Genomic DNA, 21248 nt, shown 5'->3' on the forward strand with positions numbered 1-21248 from the left:
TTGATGTTTAGAGTAGCCGAATTGACACCATCTTTATTGTTTTGGTATTGTGAGTTATTGAAAAACTGTATAGAGTTCATCATTTCATTTGAGTTCAATGTTTCAATGAATCTCTCTGCACTGTTTGGAGCCCATCTGTACGATTGGTTTATGTTGTAGAGTTTATTGGGCAGTTTTTTTTAATGAATATTGGCGGTTAATTTCTTCAGAAACACGTTGATCTGACTGTGATCTGACAGTGAATGCACTAATGGAGGAGGGGTCAATGTCCGTGATGGCATAATCGACTACACTTTCCCAAGAGCTGAGCAGTAAGTAAACTGACCTAAAGAGTCCCCTCTGATTCTACCATTAAGCATGTACAGGCCTAAGGCTCGACAGAGATGCACTAACTCCTTCCCATTTTTGTTCAGTATTTGGTCAGGACTGTTTCTATTATTTATAATAGGGCTACTGTACAAGGAGGGGTGACCAAATATGTGGTGGTTACCTCCCGCATCAGTGTAGTCAGGCTCAGAACCTGTTCTTGCATTGAAATCTCCACAAAGAAGCACTTTACCCTCTGCCTGAAATGTAATGATTTCTGTATGGAGATTGTCAAAAAACTGATCATCATAATATGGTGAATCTGAAGGAGGAGCATAAGCTGCACATATGTACACATCATTATCACAATAGATTGTACCTTTGTTAAGTTTTAGCCAAATGTGACTGGTACCTTTTTTCATTTAATTCAGTGCCAAGTCCTGCTTATGCCAAATGATGATTCCACCTGAGTCTCGGCCCCGTTTAACATTTTTATGTTTGATTGATGGTAGTAAACTTTCTCTATAGCCTGAGGGACACTGAGTATCTATGTCTCCACGACACCATGTTCCCAGTAGGATTATGATGTCCTGTCCCTTGATGTTTTTAATCAATTCTGGATTTGTTGTTTTATAACCAAAATGTGAAGAGTAAAGGCCTTGGATATTCCAAGAGCTGATAGTTAATGATCTCATTTATAATAAGTGATATTCACTGGTTTGAGTAAAGTACATTGGGGGGATAAAAAATATATATATATATATACATATACATACATATATACACACACACACACATACATACACACACACACACACACATACATACACACACCATTATATATAATTATTATTATTATACCGGTGCCAATAAAATTAAGAATAGTTGTAAACAAATTAATAGGAATGGAATAAGACTGCACAAAAAATAAGTACAATGCAATCTGCAACCCTGTGTGTGTGTGTGTGTGTGTGTGTGTGTGTGTGTGTGTGTGTGTGTGTGTGTGTGTGTGTGTGTGTGTGTGTGTGTGTGTGTGTGTGTGTGTGTGTGTGTGTGTGTGTGTGTGTGTGTGTGTGTGTGTGTGTGTGTGTGTGTGTGTGTGTGTGTGTGTGTGTGTGTGTGTGTGTGTGTGTGTGTGTGTGTGCGTGCGTGCCCGTGCCCGTCTAGCTCAGTAGTCTGCATATTAGTTGCAGTAGTTGGCGCACCTCTCCTATCTCTGATTGTTCTAGGTGTCTTTTGCCAGAGGTTACCTCAGCATATGTAGGCTGATGATCTGAATGATACATGGTGTGGACTGCATCATGTGGTGTACTTCTCTGAAGGACAGTGTTCTGTCCGACCCTGGAGTAGTGGTCAGAGCTGTGTTGTGATGGGCCGGGTCTAGTAGAGCTGTGTTGTGATGGGCCTGGTCTAGTAGAGCTGTGTTGTGATGGGCCAGGTCCAGTAGAGCTGTGTTGTGACGGGCCAGGTCCAGTAGAGCTGTGTTGTGACGGGCCAGGTCCAGTAGAGCTGTGTTGTGACGGGCCAGGTCCAGTAGAGCTGTGGTGTGACGGGCCAGGTCTAGTAGAGCTGTGTTGTGATGGGCCAGGTCCAGTAGAGCTGTGTTGTGACGGGCCAGGTCCAGTAGAGCTGTGTTGTGACGGGCCAGGTCCAGTAGAGCTGTGTTGTGACGGGCCAGGTCCAGTAGAGCTGTGTTGTGACGGGCCAGGTCCAGTAGAGCTGTGTTGTGACGGGTCTGGTCTCGTAAATCTGTGTTGTGTTGGGCCTGGTCTAGTAGAGCTGTGCTGTAATAAGCCGTGTCTGGCTCTTTTCTCCTGGGGATGGCGGAGGTACTGTTGTTTCAGAAGGTGGGGCGGGGGACCTCTGTTGCTGGGGTGATGGGTGTGTGGGTCCCTGCCAAGTGTTGCATCTTTTAGGTCCTTGGCAAAGGTTCTGATACTGTCCTGATCAAGATGTACATTATGGTATAAGTGTTGACATGTCAGAGTGGGGTGGTGAGCCGTTCTGACGTTGAGTAGTGAGGCACAGTCCACAGTGATCTGTTGATTTATTTTGTCGATCAACTTTCCTGGGAAGTCTTTTCTTGGTAGGAGGGTGGACACAACTATATTGGTTGTTGGGAACACAGCCTGTGCCCGTTCTGCCACTCTTCTCACTGCCCCAGATACATCTTCACCTTTGGCATGAAGGTCGTTTGTGCCAGTGTGGATGATGATGTTGTCGAGGGTGTCAATCCTGGTCTGACTGAGTAGCTGCATTGCACTGTCAGTTGTAGGACACCAGAACTTATACACCTGGTGTCTAGGGAATCATCTTTCCTGGACTAAGAACTTCCCATTTGAATCAATAAGGATTGCAGTTGTGGGTGACTGTCTGGCTGGAGCAGACTGGGAGACTGGTATTCTGACCTGGGCTGGAGCAGACTGGGAGGCTGGTATTCTGACCTGGGCTGGAGCAGACTGGGAGGCTGGTATTCTGACCTGGGCTGGAGCAGACTGGGAGGCTGGTATTCTGACCTGGGCTGGAGCAGACTGGGAGGCTGATATTCTGACCTGGGCTGGAGCAGACTGGGAGACTCTCTCTCTCGACTCTCTCTCTCTCTCTCTCGATGTCTGTCTCTCTCTCTCGATGTCGCATGTCGATGTTGCTGCTTTTCATTTTCTCTACGTGTTTTTTCTCCTCAGTTTGGCTACTCTCCTCTCTCTCTGTATTAACTCACTGTACACTTTGCCCTGGCTGCTATTTGTTTTGTGTTGTATGAACTGTTTTACAACCACTCTCTTTCTCTGTGTGGGTCAGATTTTCCGTGGAACCCGACAGCCAGACGGTTGCCATGTCGACCTCATCGCTACGGCGACAAGTAAAGAACATTGTCCACAACTTCTCAGAAGCCGAGATCAAGGTTCGCTCCTCCTTTCTTTTCTCTCTTTTTCTCCGACCACTTTTCCACCCACACCTCTTTATTTGTTTTATTCTTCTGTTTCCCATTGTCCTCTTCCTCCTTTCCTCACCACTTCTTTCAAGGCTATCTCACCTCATTCTCCTCCTCCTCTGCTTCCTCCCTCTCCAACTCTTTCTTCCTCTCCTCCCTTACTTCTGTCTTAACTTCTCTTAACTGTTGGTACTTACCAAATAATACATTCCACTGTGTACTCCCTGTATCTCCACCTCTCGCTATCTGGGTTAATGTAATCATGGTATCCATTCATCATGATGGTTCTGTCCAGCCTGTTTATCATCACTTCATCTCCACACCCCAGAGAGTAGGAGAGATGATCAGTTAAGGTGACCTACGATCACGGCTGTGGACTTATCAAGGGTTCATTTGATTAAAGTACTTTGCATAATTGTTTTGTCTGTTTTTACATGTTTAGTCGTGAGCTTTGTATCGTAATATATTTTGTTGGCTTGAGCTTGCCAAGGGAATGAATATTCTTGTGCTGGAGCCTCTTGATATAAACTACCAGTTGATGAATCAACTAATTGATCAATAAATCACACCTTAGAGTGTTCATTGTTGACTGCTTTTGGGGTATCAGGTAGGCTAGTGGTTAGAGCCATGGGCCAGTAACCGAAAGGTTGCTAGATTGAATCCCTGAGCTGACAAGGTAAAAATCTGTCGTTCTGCCCCTGAACAAGGCAGTTAACCTACTGTTCCCAGGCTGTCATTGAAAATAAGAATTTATTCTTAACTGACTTGCCTAGTTAAATAAAGGTAAAAAAAAAAAAAAAAACTGTCCCTGGTCTCTCTCCCCCCCTGTCCCTGGTATCTCTCTCCCCCCCTGTCCCTGGTATCTCTCCCCCCCTGTCCCTGGTATCTCTCCCCCCCTGTCCCTGGTATCTCTCCCCCCCTGTCCCTGGTATCTCTCCCCCCCTGTCCCTGGTATCTCTCCCCCCCTGTCCCTGGTATCTCTCCCCCCCTGTCCCTGGTATCTCTCCCCACCCCCCTGTCCCTGGTATCTCTCCCCACCCCCCTGTCCCTGGTCTCTCTCCCCACCCCCCTGTCCCTGGTCTCTCTCCCCACCCCCCTGTCCCTGGTCTCTCTCCCCACCCCCCTGTCCCTGGTCTCTCTCCCCACCCCCCTGTCCCTGGTATCTCTCTCTCCCCCCTGTCCCTGGTATCTCTCTCCCCCCTGTCCCTGGTATCTCTCTCCCCCCTGTCCCTGGTATCTCTCTCTCCCCACCCCCCTGTCCCTGGTATCTCTCTCCCCCCCTGTCCCTGGTATCTCTCTCCCCCCCTGTCCCTGGTATCTCTCTCTCCCCCCTGTCCCTGGTATCTCTCTCCCCCCCTGTCCCTGGTATCTCTCTCCCCCCCTGTCCCTGGTATCTCTCTCCCCCCCTGTCCCTGGTATCTCTCTCCCCCCCTGTCCCTGGTATCTCTCTCCCCCCCTGTCCCTGGTATCTCTCTCCCCCCCTGTCCCTGGTATCTCTCTCTCCCCACCCCCCTGTCCCTGGTATCTCTCTCCCCCCCTGTCCCTGGTATCTCTCTCTCCCCCCCTGTCCCTGGTATCTCTCTCTCCCCCCCTGTCCCTGGTATCTCTCTCTCCCCCCCTGTCCCTGGTATCTCTCTCTCCCCCCCTGTCCCTGGTATCTCTCTCCCCCCCTGTCCCTGGTATCTCTCTCCCCCCCTGTCCCTGGTATCTCTCTCCCCCCCTGTCCCTGGTATCTCTCTCCCCCCCTGTCCCTGGTATCTCTCTCCCCCCCTGTCCCTGGTATCTCTCCCCCCCCCTGTCCCTGGTATCTCTCTCCCCCCCTGTCCCTGGTATCTCTCTCCCCCCCTGTCCCTGGTATCTCTCTCCCCCCCTGTCCCTGGTATCTCTCTCCCCCCCTGTCCCTGGTATCTCTCTCTCCCCCCCTGTCCCTGGTATCTCTCTCCCCCCTGTCCCTGGTATCTCTCTCCCCCCTGTCCCTGGTATCTCTCTCCCCCCCTGTCCCTGGTATCTCTCTCCCCCCCTGTCCCTGGTATCTCTCTCCCCCCCTGTCCCTGGTATCTCTCTCCCCCCCTGTCCCTGGTATCTCTCTCCCCCCCTGTCCCTGGTATCTCTCTCCCCCCCTGTCCCTGGTATCTCTCTCCCCCCCTGTCCCTGGTATCTCTCTCCCCCCCTGTCCCTGGTATCTCTCTCCCCCCCTGTCCCTGGTATCTCTCTCCCCCCCTGTCCCTGGTATCTCTCTCTCCCCCTGTCCCTGGTATCTCTCTCCCCCCCTGTCCCTGGTATCTCTCTCTCCCACCCCCCTGTCCCTGGTATCTCTCTCTCCCCCTGTCCCTGGTATCTCTCTCTCCCCCCCTGTCCCTGGTATCTCTCTCTCCCCCCCTGTCCCTGGTATCTCTCTCTCCCCCCCTGTCCCTGGTATCTCTCTCTCCCCCCCTGTCCCTGGTATCTCTCTCTCCCCCCTGTCCCTGGTATCTCTCTCTCCCCCCCTGTCCCTGGTATCTCTCTCTCCCCACCCCCCTGTCCCTGGTATCTCTCTCTCCCCACCCCCCTGTCCCTGGTATCTCTCTCTCCCCACCCCCCTGTCCCTGGTATCTCTCTCTCCCCCCCTGTCCCTGGTATCTCTCTCCCCCCCTGTCCCTGGTATCTCTCTCCCCCCCTGTCCCTGGTATCTCTCTCTCCCCACCCCCCTGTCCCTGGTATCTCTCTCCCCCCCTGTCCCTGGTATCTCTCTCTCCCCACCCCCCTGTCCCTGGTATCTCTCTCCCCCCCTGTCCCTGGTATCTCTCTCTCCCCACCCCCCTGTCCCTGGTATCTCTCTCCCCCCCTGTCCCTGGTATCTCTCTCTCCCCCCCCTGTCCCTGGTATCTCTCTCTCCCCCCCTGTCCCTGGTATCTCTCTCTCCCCCCCTGTCCCTGGTATCTCTCTCTCCCCCCTGTCCCTGGTATCTCTCTCTCCCCCCCTGTCCCTGGTATCTCTCTCCCCCCCTGTCCCTGGTATCTCTCTCCCCCCCTGTCCCTGGTATCTCTCTCCCCCCCTGTCCCTGGTATCTCTCTCCCCCCCTGTCCCTGGTATCTCTCTCCCCCCCTGTCCCTGGTATCTCTCTCCCCCCCTGTCCCTGGTATCTCTCTCCCCCCCTGTCCCTGGTATCTCTCTCCCCCCCTGTCCCTGGTATCTCTCTCCCCCCCTGTCCCTGGTATCTCTCTCCCCCCCTGTCCCTGGTATCTCTCTCCCCCCCTGTCCCTGGTATCTCTCTCCCCCCCTGTCCCTGGTATCTCTCTCCCCCCCTGTCCCTGGTATCTCTCTCCCCCCCTGTCCCTGGTATCTCTCTCCCCCCCCTGTCCCTGGTATCTCTCTCCCCCCCCCCTGTCCCTGGTATCTCTCTCCCCCCCCCCTGTCCCTGGTATCTCTCTCCCCCCCCCCTGTCCCTGGTATCTCTCTCCCCCCCCCCCTGTCCCTGGTATCTCTCTCCCCCCCCCCCTGTCCCTGGTATCTCTCTCCCCCCCCCCCTGTCCCTGGTATCTCTCTCCCCCCCCCCCTGTCCCTGGTATCTCTCTCCCCCCCCCCTGTCCCTGGTATCTCTCTCCCCCCCCCCCTGTCCCTGGTATCTCTCTCTCCCCCCCCCCCTGTCCCTGGTATCTCTCTCTCCCCCTGTCCCTGGTATCTCTCTCTCCCCCTGTCCCTGGTATCTCTCTCCCCCCCTGTCCCTGGTATCTCTCCCCCCCCCCCCTGTCCCTGGTATCTCTCCCCCCCCCCCCCTGTCCCTGGTATCTCTCCCCCCCCCCCCCTGTCCCTGGTATCTCTCCCCCCCCCCCTGTCCCTGGTATCTCTCCCCCCCCCCCCTGTCCCTGGTATCTCTCTCCCCCCCCCCCCCCCCTGTCCCTGGTATCTCTCTCCCCCCCCCCCCCCCCTGTCCCTGGTATCTCTCTCCCCCCCCCCCCCTGTCCCTGGTATCTCTCTCCCCCCCCCCCTGTCCCTGGTATCTCTCTCCCCCCCTGTCCCTGGTATCTCTCTCCCCCCCCCCCTGTCCCTGGTATCTCTCTCCCCCCCCCCCTGTCCCTGGTATCTCTCTCCCCCCCCCCCCTGTCCCTGGTATCTCTCCCCCCCCCCCCCTGTCCCTGGTATCTCTCTCCCCCCCCCCCTGTCCCTGGTATCTCTCTTCCCCCCCCCCCTGTCCCTGGTATCTCTCCCCCCCCCCCCCTGTCCCTGGTATCTCTCTCCCCCCCCCCTGTCCCTGGTATCTCTCTCCCCCCCCCCTGTCCCTGGTATCTCTCTCCCCCCCCCCTGTCCCTGGTATCTCTCTCCCCCCCCCCCTGCCCCTGGTATCTCTCTCTCCCCCCTGTCCCTGGTATCTCTCTCCCCCCCTGTCCCTGGTATCTCTCTCCCCCCCTGTCCCTGGTATCTCTCTCCCCCCCTGTCCCTGGTATCTCTCTCCCCCCCTGTCCCTGGTATCTCTCTCCCCCCCTGTCCCTGGTATCTCTCTCCCCCCCTGTCCCTGGTATCTCTCTCCCCCCCTGTCCCTGGTATCTCTCTCCCCCCCTGTCCCTGGTATCTCTCTCCCCCCCTGTCCCTGGTATCTCTCTCCCCCCCTGTCCCTGGTATCTCTCTCCCCCCCTGTCCCTGGTATCTCTCTCCCCCCTGTCCCTGGTATCTCTCTCCCCCCCTGTCCCTGGTATCTCTCTCTCCCCCCCTGTCCCTGGTATCTCTCTCTCCCCCCCTGTCCCTGGTATCTCTCTCTCCCCCCCTGTCCCTGGTATCTCTCTCTCCCCCCCTGTCCCTGGTATCTCTCTCTCCCCCCCTGTCCCTGGTATCTCTCTCTCCCCCCCTGTCCCTGGTATCTCTCTCTCCCCCCCTGTCCCTGGTATCTCTCTCCCCCCCTGTCCCTGGTATCTCTCTCCCCCCCCTGTCCCTGGTATCTCTCTCCCCCCCTGTCCCTGTATCTCTCTCTCCCCCCTGTCCCTGGTATCTCTCTCTCCCCCCTGTCCCTGGTATCTCTCTCCCCCCTGTCCCTGGTATCTCTCTCCCCCCCTGTCCCTGGTATCTCTCTCCCCCCCTGTCCCTGGTATCTCTCTCTCCCCCCTGTCCCTGGTATCTCTCTCCCCCCCTGTCCCTGGTATCTCTCTCCCCCCCCCCCCCTGGTATCTCTCTCCCCCCCCCCCTGTCCCTGGTATCTCTCTCCCCCCCCCCCTGTCCCTGGTATCTCTCTCCCCCCCCCCCCTGTCCCTGGTATCTCTCTCCCCCCCCCCCTGTCCCTGGTATCTCTCTCCCCCCCCCCCTGTCCCTGGTATCTCTCTCCCCCCCCCCCCTGTCCCTGGTATCTCTCTCCCCCCCCCCCCCTGTCCCTGGTATCTCTCTCCCCCCCCCCCTGTCCCTGGTATCTCTCTCCCCCCCCCCCTGTCCCTGGTATCTCTCTCCCCCCCCCCCTGTCCCTGGTATCTCTCTCCCCCCCCCCTGTCCCTGGTATCTCTCTCCCCCCCCCTGTCCCTGGTATCTCTCTCCCCCCCCCCCCTGTCCCTGGTATCTCTCTCCCCCCCCCCCCCTGTCCCTGGTATCTCTCTCCCCCCCCCCCCTGTCCCTGGTATCTCTCTCTCCCCCCCTGTCCCTGGTATCTCTCTCCCCCCCTGTCCCTGGTATCTCTCTCCCCCCCTGTCCCTGGTATCTCTCTCCCCCCCTGTCCCTGGTATCTCTCTCTCCCCCCCTGTCCCTGGTATCTCTCTCTCCCCCCTGTCCCTGGTATCTCTCTCCCCCCCTGTCCCTGGTATCTCTCTCCCCCCCTGTCCCTGGTATCTCTCTCCCCCCCTGTCCCTGGTATCTCTCTCCCCCCCTGTCCCTGGTATCTCTCTCTCCCCCCTGTCCCTGGTATCTCTCTCCCCCCCCCCCCCCTGGTATCTCTCTCCCCCCCCCCCTGTCCCTGGTATCTCTCTCCCCCCCCCCCTGTCCCTGGTATCTCTCTCCCCCCCCCCCTGTCCCTGTATCTCTCTCCCCCCCCCCCTGTCCCTGGTATCTCTCTCCCCCCCCCCTGTCCCTGGTATCTCTCTCCCCCCCCCCCTGTCCCTGGTATCTCTCTCCCCCCCCCCCTGTCCCTGGTATCTCTCTCCCCCCCCCCCTGTCCCTGGTATCTCTCTCCCCCCCCCCCTGTCCCTGGTATCTCTCTCCCCCCCCCCTGTCCCTGGTATCTCTCTCCCCCCCCCCCCTGTCCCTGGTATCTCTCTCCCCCCCCCCCCCCTGTCCCTGGTATCTCTCTCCCCCCCCCCCCTGTCCCTGGTATCTCTCTCCCCCCCTGTCCCTGGTATCTCTCTCCCCCCCTGTCCCTGGTATCTCTCTCCCCCCCTGTCCCTGGTATCTCTCTCCCCCCCTGTCCCTGGTATCTCTCTCCCCCCCCTGTCCCTGGTATCTCTCCCCCCCCCCCCCCCTGTCCCTGGTATCTCTCCCCCCCCCCCCCCCTGTCCCTGGTATCTCTCCCCCCCCCCCCCCTGTCCCTGGTATCTCTCTCCCCCCCCTGTCCCTGGTATCTCTCTCCCCCCCTGTCCCTGGTATCTCTCTCCCCCCTGTCCCTGGTATCTCTCTCCCCCCCTGTCCCTGGTATCTCTCTCCCCCCCTGTCCCTGGTATCTCTCTCCCCCCCTGTCCCTGGTATCTCTCTCTCCCCCCTGTCCCTGGTATCTCTCTCCCCCCCTGTCCCTGGTATCTCTCTCTCCCCCCTGTCCCTGGTATCTCTCTCTCCCCCCTGTCCCTGGTATCTCTCTCCCCCCCTGTCCCTGGTATCTCTCTCCCCCCCTGTCCCTGGTATCTCTCTCCCCCCCTGTCCCTGGTATCTCTCTCCCCCCCTGTCCCTGGTATCTCTCTCCCCCCCTGTCCCTGGTATCTCTCTCCCCCCCTGTCCCTGGTATCTCTCTCCCCCCCTGTCCCTGGTATCTCTCTCCCCCCCTGTCCCTGGTATCTCTCCCCCCCCCCCCCCCCCTGTCCCTGGTATCTCTCCCCCCCCCCCCCCTGTCCCTGGTATCTCTCTCCCCCCCCCGTCCCTGGTCTCTTTCCCCCCCCTGTCCCTGGTCTCTCTCCCCCCCGTCCCTGTCCCTGGTCTCTCTCCCCCCCCCCCCCCTGTCCCTGGTCTCTCTCCCCCCCCCCCCTGTCCCTGGTCTCTCTCCCCCCCCCCCTGTCCCTGGTCTCTCCCCCCCCCCCCCCTGTCCCTGGTCTCTCCCCCCCCCCCCCCTGTCCCTGGTCTCTCCCCCCCCCCCCCTGTCCCTGGTCTCTCTCCCCCCCCCCCCCCTGTCCCTGGTCTCTCCCCCCCCCCCCCTGTCCCTGGTCTCTCTCTCCCCCCCTGTCCCTGGTCCTCTCTCTCCCCCCCTGTCCCTGGTCTCTCTCTCCCCCCCTGTCCCTGGTATCTCTCTCCCCCCCTGTCCCTGGTATCTCTCTCCCCCCCTGTCCCTGGTATCTCTCTCCCCCCCTGTCCCTGGTATCTCTCTCCCCCCCTGTCCCTGGTATCTCTCTCCCCCCCTGTCCCTGGTATCTCTCTCCCCCCCTGTCCCTGGTATCTCTCTCCCCCCCTGTCCCTGGTATCTCTCTCCCCCCCTGTCCCTGGTCTCTCTCCCCCCCCCCCCCCTGTCCCTGGTCTCTCTCCCCCCCCCCCCCCTGTCCCTGGTCTCTCTCTCCCCCCCCCCCCTGTCCCTGGTCTCTCTCTCCCCCCCTGTCCCTGGTATCTCTCTCCCCCCCTGTCCCTGGTATCTCTCTCCCCCCCTGTCCCTGGTATCTCTCTCTCCCCCCCTGTCCCTGGTATCTCTCTCTCCCCCCCTGTCCCTGGTATCTCTCTCTCCCCCCCTGTCCCTGGTATCTCTCTCTCCCCCCCTGTCCCTGGTATCTCTCTCTCCCCCCCTGTCCCTGGTATCTCTCTCTCCCCCCCTGTCCCTGGTATCTCTCTCTCCCCCCCCCCCCTGTCCCTGGTATCTCTCGCTCCCCCCTGTCCCTGGTATCTCTCGCTCCCCCCTGTCCCTGGTATCTCTCGCTCCCCCCTGTCCCTGGTATCTCTCTCTCCCCCCTGTCCCTGGTATCTCTCTCTCCCCCCTGTCCCTGGTATCTCTCGCTCCCCCCTGTCCCTGGTATCTCTCTCCCCCCCCTGTCCCTGGTATATCTCTCTCCCCCCCCTGTCCCTGGTATATCTCTCTCCCCCCCCTGTCCCTGGTATCTCTCTCTCCCCCCCCTGTCCCTGGTATCTCTCTCTCCCCCCCCTGTCCCTGGTATCTCTCTCTCCCCCCTGTCCCTGGTATCTCTCTCTCCCCCCTGTCCCTGGTATCTCTCGCTCCCCCCTGTCCCTGGTATCTCTCGCTCCCCCCTGTCCCTGGTATCTCTCGCTCCCCCCTGTCCCTGGTATCTCTCGCTCCCCCCTGTCCCTGGTATCTCTCGCTCCCCCCTGTCCCTGGTATCTCTCGCTCCCCCCTGTCCCTGGTATCTCTCGCTCCCCCCTGTCCCTGGTATCTCTCGCTCCCCCCTGTCCCTGGTATATCTCTCTCTCTCTCTGTCACTGGTATCTCTCTCTCTCTCTCTCTCTCTCTCTCTCTCTGTCACTGGTGTCTCTTTCTTTCTCTCGCTCTCTCGCTGTCACTGGTGTCTCTTTCTTTCTCTCGTTCTCTCGCTGTCTCTCTCTCTCCTGTCACTGGTGTCTCTCTCTCTCCTGTCACTGGTGTCTCTCTCTCTCTCTCTCTCTCCTGTCACTGGTGTCTCTCTTCTCCAGGTGCGGGAAGCGACGTCCAATGACCCATGGGGCCCCAGCAGCTCTCTGATGTCAGAGATTGCAGACCTGACCTACAACGTAGTGGCCTTCTCTGAGATCATGAGCATGGTGTGGAAACGACTCAACGACCACGGCAAGAACTGGAGACACGTCTACAAGGTGAGTGAGTGAGAGAGATCTCTTCAAGATTGAGCATAACAACGGGTGACGTAGTCTGTCTGGTTTGTCTGCTCACTGTTGTATGTGTGCACATAGGAATTAGAATACTAGAATGGACATGACCAAAGATTTGTATAACTAAACCAAGATAGACCACAGGCCGTCATTTCAAATGGGAACAAATGAGTCAGTGGGCAGAACAAGCAAGGAGGTGGGCAGAGCCAAGCACGATCTAGCGAGATCCTATTGGCGTGTTCTAGCATGCATTTGCATATTTTCTAGCATGCAGTAACATATTTTAGTTTTGGGAAGAGAACTGTATTAAGATCAATTGTTTTATCGATGAGAAAATGTGCGGAATGTCTGCCAAAATCCATCTCGTTCCATCTTCTCCCACTGCCAGTCACTGGGCTTTCTCTCACTACCATATTTGGTAGTGAGTTGAAACGCCAAACAGATGCTTCACATTTATACATCCGGTGAAATATCTGTCTCATTGTTCTATCTGTGACCTAAGGCTTCATATGACAGTATAAAAGATCTGCCATTTTGGCCAGGGAGTAGGTCAGCCAGTGATAAGATATTGTGCACATTATGCTTGTTAGCTAGCCAGTCAGTTTCAGTGGAATTAATGATTCCATAAATGTTTCAAATTAACTGCCATAGATGCGTCAAAGAGGTCAATGGAACGCAGACTGTGGGGGATAGAATAAGGACGCCGGATTGGCACACGTTCAACCAATCTGATCCAACAAAGTGGATATTGGTCAAATCCGTCATGGTTGATGTATTGTAACACCCCCACAATGTGGTTACTTAAGTCTCATTTGGCTGTTTTCACTGCATAACATTTAGATGTAGTTCCTTTTCAGGTTTAGAAGAAGTTGACTGCTAAATGCTAACTCTCGTTCATATAAACTGGTAGCATAGCTACACTACATGACCAAAAGTATCGAAACACTTGCTTGTCGAACATCTCATTCCAAAATCATGGGCATTAATATCAAATAAAAAAAATTGTCACATATACATGGTTAGCAGATGTTAATGCGAGTGTAGCGAAATGCTTGTGCTTCTAGTTCCGACAATGCAGTAATATCCAAAGAGTAATCTAACCTAACAATTCTATAACAACTACCTTATATACACACAAGTGTAAAGGAATGAATAAGAATATGTACATAAAAAAATATATGAATGAGTGATGGTATATGCAAGATGCAGTGGATGTTATAGAGTACAGTATATACATATGAGATGAGTAATGTAGGGTATGTAAACATATGTGGTACATATGAAGTGGCATTGTTTAAAGTGGCTAGTGATTTATCATTTATTACATACATTTTTCCATTATTAAAGTGGCTGGAGTTGAGTCAGTATGTTGGCAGCAGCCACTCAATGTTAGTGATGGCTGTTTAACAGTCTGATGGCCTTGAAATAGAAGCTGTTTTTCAGTCTCTCGGTCCCTGCTTTGATGCACCTGTACTGACCTCGCCTTCTGGATGATAGCGGGGTGAACAGGCAGTGGCTCGGGTGGTTGTTGTCCTTGATGATCTTTTTGGCCTTCCTGTGACATCGGGTGGTGTAGGTGTCCTGGAGGGCAGGTAGTTTGCCCCCGGTGATGCGTTGTGCAGACCTCACTACCCTCTGGAGAGCCTTACGGTTATGGGTGGAGCAGTTGCTGAACCAGGCGGTGATACAGCCCGACAGGGTGCTCTCGATTGTGCATCTGTAAAAGTTTGAGTGTTTTTGGTGACGAGCTGAATTTCTTCAGCCTCCTGAGGTTGAAGAGGCGCTGTGTGGGTGGACCATTTCAGTTTGTCTGTGATGTGTACGCCAAGGAACTTCACTTTCTACCCTCTCCACTACTGTCCTGTCGATGTGGATAGGGGGGTGCTCCCTCTGCTGTTACCTGAAGTCCACGATCATCTCCTTTGTTTTGTTGACATTGAGTGAGAGGTTATTTTCCTTGCACCACACTCCCAGAGCCCTCACCTCCTCCCTGTAGGCCGTCTCGTCGTTGTTGGTAATCAAGCCTACCACTGTAGTGTCGTCTGCAAACTTGATGATTGAGTTGGAAGCGTGCATGGCCACGCAGTCATGGGTGAACAGGGAGTACAGGAGAGGGCTGAGAATGCACCCTTGTGGGGCCTCAGTGTTGAAGATCAGCAGGGTGGAGATGTTGTTACCTACTCTCACCACCTGGGGGTGGCCAGTCAGGAAGTCCAGGACCCAGTTGCACAGGTGACGAGTTTGGAGGGTACTATGGTGTTAAATGCTGAGCTGTAGTCGATGAACAGCATTCTCACATAGGTATTCCTCTTGTCCAGATGGGTTAGGGCAGTGTGCAGTGGGATTGCGTCGTCTGTGGACCTGTTGGGGCGGTAAGTAAATTGGAGTGGGTCTAGGGTGTCAGGTAGGGTGAAGGTGATATGGTCTTTGACTAGTCTCTCAAAGCACTTCATGGTGACGGAAGTGAGTGCTACGGGGCGGTAGTCATTTAGCTCAGTTACCTTAGCTTTCCTGGAACAATGGTGGCCCTCTTGAAGCATGTGGGGACAAGGATTGATTGAATATGTCCGTAAACACACCAACCAGCTGGTCTGCGCATGCTCTGAGGACGCGGCTGGGAATGCCGTCTGGGCCTGCAGCCTTGCGAGGGTTAACACGTTTAAATGTTTTACTCACGTCGGCTGCAGTGAAGGAGAGCCCGCAGGTTTTGGTAGCGGGCCGTGTCAGTGGCACTGTAGTGTCCTCAAAGCCAGCAAAGAAGTTGTTTAGTTTGTCTGGGAGCAAGACATCCTGGTCCGCGACGGGGCTGGTTTTCCTTTTATAGTCCATGATTGACTGTAGACCCTGCCACATACCTCTCGTGTCTGAGCCGTTGAATTGCGACTCTACTTTGTCTCTATACTGACGCTTAGCTTGTTTGATTGCCTTGCGGAGGGAATAGCTACACTGTTTGTATTCGGTCATATTGAGTTAGTCCCCCTTTGCTGCTATAACAGCTTCTATTATTCTGGGTAGGCTTTCCACTAGATGTTGGAACATTGCGGCGGGGACATACTTCCATTCAGCCACGAGCAGTAGTGAGGTCGGGCACTAATGTTGGGCAATTAGGCCTGGCTCGCAGTCGGTGTTCCAATTCATCCAAAAGGTGTTCGATGGGGTTGAGGTCAAGGCTCTGTGCAGGCCAGTCAAGTTCTTCCACACCGATCTCAACAAACCATTTCTGTCTGGACCTCGCTTTGTGCATGGGGGCATTGTCATGGTGAAATGGGACAGGGCCTTCCCAAACTGTTACCACGAAGTTGGAAACACAGAATCGTCTAGACTGTCATTGTATGCTGTAGCGTTAAGATTTCCCTTCACTGGAACAAAGGGGCCTAGCCCGAACCATGAAAAACAGCCCCAGACCATTATTCCTCCTCCACCACCAAACTTGACAGTTGGCACTATGCATTGGGGCAGGTGGCGTTCTCCTGGTATCCGCCAAACCCAGATTCGTCTGTCGGACTGCCAGATGGGGAAGCGTGATTCATCACTCTAGAGAACACGTTTCCACTGCTCCAGAGTCCAATGGCGGCGAGCTTTACACCACTCCAACCGACGCTTGGCATTGCGCATGGTGATCTTAGGCTTGTGTGCAGCTGCTTGGCCTTGGAAATCCATTTCATCAAGCTCCCGACAAACAGTTATTGTGCAGACGATGCTTCCAGAGGCATTTTGGAACTCTGTAGTGAGTGTTGCAACTGAGGACAGACTTTTTTTTTATTCACACTACATGCTTCAGCACTCGGCGGTCCCGTTCTGTAAGCTTGTGTGGCCTACCACTTCACTTGTTGCTCCTAGACGTTTCCACTTCACAATAACAGCACTTAGAGTTGACCGGGGCAGCTCTAGCAGATCCTCCACCAAATTCACAGTGGGTGCGAGACCTGGAGAGGCCTACAAGCCACAGTGTCTCGCACCCACTGTGAGATTTGGAGGAGGATCGGTGATGATCTGGGGGTGCTTCAGCAAGGCTGGAATTGGGCAGATTTGTCTTTGTGAAGGATGCATGAATCAAGCCATGTACAAGGTTGTCCTGGAAGAAAACTTGCTTCTTTCTGCTCTGACAATGTTCCCCAACTCTGAGGATTGTTTTTTCCAGCAGGACAATGCTCCATGCCACACAGCCAGGTCAATCAAGGTGTGGATGGAGGACCACCAGATCAAGACTCTGTCATGGCCAGCCCAATCCCCAGACCTGAACCCCATTGAAAACCTCTGGAATGTGATCAACAGTAAGATGGATGGTCACAAGCCATCAAACAAAGCTGAGCTGCTTGAATTTTTGCGCCAGGAGTGGCATAACGTCACCCGACATCAATGTGAAAGACTGGTGGAGAGCATGCCAAGACACATGAAAGCTGCGATTGAAAATCAGGGTTATTCCATCAAATATTGATTTCTGAATTCTTCCTAAGTTAAAACATTAGTATGGTGTTTAAAAATGAATACAAACTGGTTTTCTTTGCATTGTTCGAGGTCTGACAACACTGCATCTTTTGTTATGTTGACCAGTTGTCATTTTCTGCAAATAAATGCTCTAAATGACAGTATTTATATTTGTGAGAAATGTCAGTAGTTTATAGAATAAAGCTAAAATGTTCATTTTACCCAAACACATATATATATAAATAGTAAAACCAGTGACACTGATCATTTTGCAGTGGTCTCTTCATTTTTTCCACATACATTCTACCACTCAAAAGTTTGGGGTCACTTAGAAATTCTTGTTTTTGAAAGATTTTTTATTTTTTTTGTCCATTTAAAATAACATCAAATTGGTCAGAAATACAGTGTAGACATTGTTAATGTTGTAAATGATTGTTGTAGCTGGAAACGGCTGATTTAAAAAATATGGAATATCTACATAGGCGTACATAGGCCCATTATCAGCAACCATCACTCCTGTGTTCCAATGGCACGTTGTGTTAGCTAATCCAAGTTTATAATTTTAATAGGCTAATTGATTATTAGAAAACCCTTTTGCAATTATGTTAGTACAGCTGAAAACTGTTGTTCTGATTTAAAAAGCAATAAAACTGGCCTTTAGACTATTTGAGTATCTGGAGCATCAACATTTGTGGGTTCGATTACAGGCTCAAAATGGCTAGAAACAAAGAACTTTCTTCTGAAACTCATCAGTCTATTCTTGTTCTGAGAAAACAAGGCTATTCCAATTGAGAAATTGCCAAGAAACTGAAGATCTCGTACAACGCTGTGTTCTACTCCCTTCACAGAACAGCGCAAACTGTCTCTTGGTGATGATGACATGAACCTGTATTGGGGTTAGTGTCCATACAAGCATTATACTCTGATTTTTACCTCAACGTAGTGTGAAATGCACATAAACAGTAGCCTAAATGTAGGCTAATTCTGCTGTGGGGAAATGAGGAGATTCAGGATCTTCCTTCACTGCCCTTTCCTGTACTCGTTTCCATGGCAATTCCGTTGTTTTGGTCGAGTTCGATTGACCTCTTTACCACATCTATGGCTGCCATTCTCGTCCCGTTCTGGAACTTTGAGGGTTTATGACATAGCATCTCCAGTAATTGAATAGGATCTCTGTGGTTTCTACTGTACTGTGTGTTCTCCAGGCTATGACTCTCATGGAGTACCTCATAAAGACGGGTTCAGAGCGCGTGGCTCAGCAGTGCAGAGAGAACATCTACGCTGTCCAGACTCTCAAGGACTTCCAGTTCATCGACAGAGACGGCAAGGACCAGGTACGACACGCACACACACTGTACACACATTCCCAAACACACACTGGTACTGAATCACTACTCGCCTCTCATTCAAGGACTTTACAATGTTTTCACTGTGACCTCTTATACAAACACAGAGTGAAAAGCCAACAGTAACATGTTTATGGGCTAGTAATGACAATATAGCAGGTCACAGGGAAACACTGATGGAAATGGAGGGACTGAAACAGGAATGTAGCACTTAGTTACCAGGCAAATAACTGACATTTATCAACAATTCAGTGACACAGCTGCGTAGTTAGGAAGGTTGTGCACTGAGTTGTATGTACTCATGTGCATTCACCTGCGTGTGTGTCAGGGGGTGAATGTACGGGAGAAGGCCAAACAGCTGGTAACACTGCTGAAGGATGAGGAGAGACTACGAGAGGAGAGGATCCATGCACTCAAGACCAAAGAGAAGATGGCACAGACCACCAGTGGTGAGAGACAACTACGTTACCCAGCCTGCACCAGCCACCAGGGGATCTGAAACAGATTGAGGAGAAAAGCAAACCATAAACAGAAATGTAGTTTTAAGTTGTCTGCTGTGATGCAGAGCCTCCCTGATCCTGGGGAGATGCATGTGGTGTTTGCAGGCTTTTGTTCCTGCACAGCTCTAACTATGCCAAGATGCAAACTATAACATTTTCTTTCCCCTCCTTTCCCTGTTCTCCGGTCCCCTCATCCTGTCCCCCAGCCTCTTCGGCCCCCTCAGCTCCAGGTCTGGGGGGTGGAGCGCTGTCTCAGGGCTCTCACTCTGGAGGGGCGGACCCAGAGCAGGCGTGGCCACAGAGCTCCGGTGAGGAGGACCTGCAGCTGCAGCTGGCCCTGGCCATGAGCAAGGAGGAGGCTGAACAGGTATACAGTACAGCCAGCCAGCCTGCAGCTGGTGGAGGGTAGGCAGAGCCCCCGCTGGCCAACCACACTGTTAACCTGAGGTCCAATGGCTTGATAAACGGGTTGATTTGTATAGGATATATCGTCGTACACCCTACGACCACTATACATAGAACACATATATATGGTGACACTTAACTACAGTCCATAACAGAAGTATCTGGGCATAGCAAGGTTAACCCAGGACAATGTGTGTTTCCATTCACTCACCTTTACCCTCTGACCCCTGACCCCCAGACTACTGTGGCCCCTCTGGAGGACGCAGAGCTCCGCTATGCACTCACACTCAGCAAGGAAGTACAAGAACAGGTCAGGGGGCAAAGGTCACCTGACCGGCCGATCATCATCTACCTATCTACCTATCTACCTACCTATCTACCTATCTGTCTACCCAGCCGGCGGTCACTCCATCGAGTCTTAATCCCAATCAAAATGAATGATATTCATAGGAATGATCTGTTTCATTAATTCCAAACATACACATGTCAATGGGTTAATAATATAAGAGGGTAAGAAGGAAAGAAGTAGTTTTTAAAATAACTCCCCTATGATTTAATCAGTGTAAAATGATGCATGGCAAAGACTTCATAATTTGAATGACTCAATTTAACCCTTTCTGAATGAGTGATTACTCCCTTTTTTTCTTCCATTGCAAATTATTCTGAACGCATGCTTCAAACTACACACACAATGACATACTTAAACACACTCAATTAAAGGCATCTTCCAGTGCCCGCACTCTGCAAATTGGAGGGCAGTATTCAATCAACACCGGTATTCAGAAGTTTACAGGGTAAGGCAAAACAACACTACCTTTAGCATAAAGACAAACTGGGTAAAAACAATCTATGTTCTTTTGTCTCACAAAGTTCTTAAGTATAGATAAAACCTCAATGTAATTCTAGGATCCTGACGTCATTCTTGGACCCCGACTTCGTTCTAGAATGTCAACTTCCTTGTAGAAGAAGAGGACTTGTTTTGTCTGACCATGAATATTTCTGGATACAGGTAGTGGTTGAATAGAGAGCCCTGGCAGACAGTCCACGTCCACTATGGCTGGGACCCTGACCAGTTTCTTCAGAAGGTGAAAGAGGATACTGCCCATAGCGGCTGGTTTAGAATCAGTTTTTGATTTCCTCAAGGTTTTCCTACTCCCTAAAGTGGGTTGAGGAGAGCTGATCTGAGAGCAGCCACTGAAGGCAGCATCTCTCCTGGAGCTTTGCATCACGGTCAGATAGTGCTTCCTGGGGGAGTGAAATTAAGTTGCTCCCTAGACACTGATCTAATGTCAGTTTAGCATTTTCTCCCCAAATGGCTTTGGCTACAATTTGGAGGTAGTAAGCTGATCCTAGATCTGTGCCTATGGCCTGGCCTGCCCGAGCGCTTGTCGCAGGTGATGACATCACAGCTGTATGTGATTGGCAGGAGGAGAGGCTGCGCAGGGGGGACGACCTGAGACTGCAGATGGCCATCGAGGAGAGCAGGATGGAGAAGGCCAAGCCAGAGGAGGTGTGTTTGGTGACGTGTGTGTACGCCAGCCATAGGGGAGGGATGGATGGGGGCTACACACACTCTTTAGACAATACCACTCAGTTCCTCTTTCTCTCTCCTGGTGTTACCTGCTGTAGTTGTGTCTCTCACCTGTGCATTCTGTGATTGGAGAGAACTGAAAGTTAAGGTAGTGTAGGCCGACACCAGAAGGGTTTCTGAACCCTATCAGGTAACTGTAAGCTATGATATTTCCTAGAGGAACCTTTTTGAATTAAAGTTAAGAACTGAAAGAGTTTGCCAATTATCTGACTGACTGGTCAGCAACATCAACAGACCGGTGCTGGTCCCCAGACCACAGGTTGAGAAACAAGAAACACCTCTCTCTCTCTCCCGCCCCGGTACTAGTTGATCTATCCCTTCTTTCATCCTCTGCTTTTATCAAGGCAACTGTGTGTGTGTGTGTGTGGCCTGCGTGTCAAGATTTGTTTAGTGTGTATGTTAACTGACTGTATGCTGGGATTTTCATGTGTGTGTGTGTGTATGAGAGACTGACTACTCCAGCATTGAGCTTATTGTCTCTTGGTGTCTGTTCAACATCAGTGTGTTGTTATAACCTGTGTATTATCCTGTCCCAGAGTGCGTTAATGGAGTTGAGTGCTGTGGACCCCTGGGGGGCTCCTGCTGCTGCCTCTGGGGGCTCTGCCGGCCCCTCACCCCCTCCCACAGTCCCCCTCCCAGCACCCTCTGCCTCTGGCCCTTGGGGCCTGGCCCCTGCAGACCCTTGGGGTGCCTCGTCGCCCGCCTCACCCCCCAGCGTAGACCCATGGGCTAGTGGAGGGACTGCCCCCCCAACGATAGCCCCCCCGCCAGACCCCTGGGGAGAGACAGCCTCCTCAAGAGTCAACTCCGTTGACCCCTGGGGACCCTCAGGTTAGTGACCTCTG

At 53.3% G+C, this 21248-nt stretch overlaps 2 protein-coding genes across 4 annotated transcripts in view; one reads left to right on the top strand and one right to left on the bottom strand.

Moving 5' to 3' along the window:
• Positions 1-2564, bottom strand: part of LOC120047307 (serine/threonine-protein kinase SBK2-like) — a 34189-nt gene extending 31625 nt beyond the window's left edge. Inside the window, exon 1 of the mRNA XM_038992829.1 lies at positions 2316-2564. Within this exon, the coding sequence (XP_038848757.1) occupies positions 2316-2564 (249 nt within the window). The remainder of the gene's footprint in view (positions 1-2315) is intronic.
• Positions 1-21248, top strand: part of LOC120048820 (epsin-1-like) — a 32230-nt gene that overhangs the window by 7939 nt on the left and 3043 nt on the right. For 2 of the 3 annotated variants that reach the window (XM_038995069.1, XM_038995067.1), the window contains exons 2-9: positions 3106-3208; positions 11960-12118; positions 17767-17895; positions 18236-18356; positions 18614-18774; positions 19051-19122; positions 20239-20322; positions 20940-21234. In XM_038995069.1, coding sequence (XP_038850997.1) covers positions 3140-3208; positions 11960-12118; positions 17767-17895; positions 18236-18356; positions 18614-18774; positions 19051-19122; positions 20239-20322; positions 20940-21234 — 1090 coding nt within the window. In that variant the 5' untranslated portion in view covers positions 3106-3139. The remainder of the gene's footprint in view (positions 1-3105; positions 3209-11959; positions 12119-17766; positions 17896-18235; positions 18357-18613; positions 18775-19050; positions 19123-20238; positions 20323-20939; positions 21235-21248) is intronic. The other variant, XM_038995070.1, reaches the window with a different exon arrangement.

Source organism: Salvelinus namaycush, chromosome 5 (genome assembly GCF_016432855.1).
Source record: "Salvelinus namaycush isolate Seneca chromosome 5, SaNama_1.0, whole genome shotgun sequence".
Classification (NCBI taxonomy): Eukaryota; Metazoa; Chordata; class Actinopteri; order Salmoniformes; family Salmonidae; genus Salvelinus; species Salvelinus namaycush.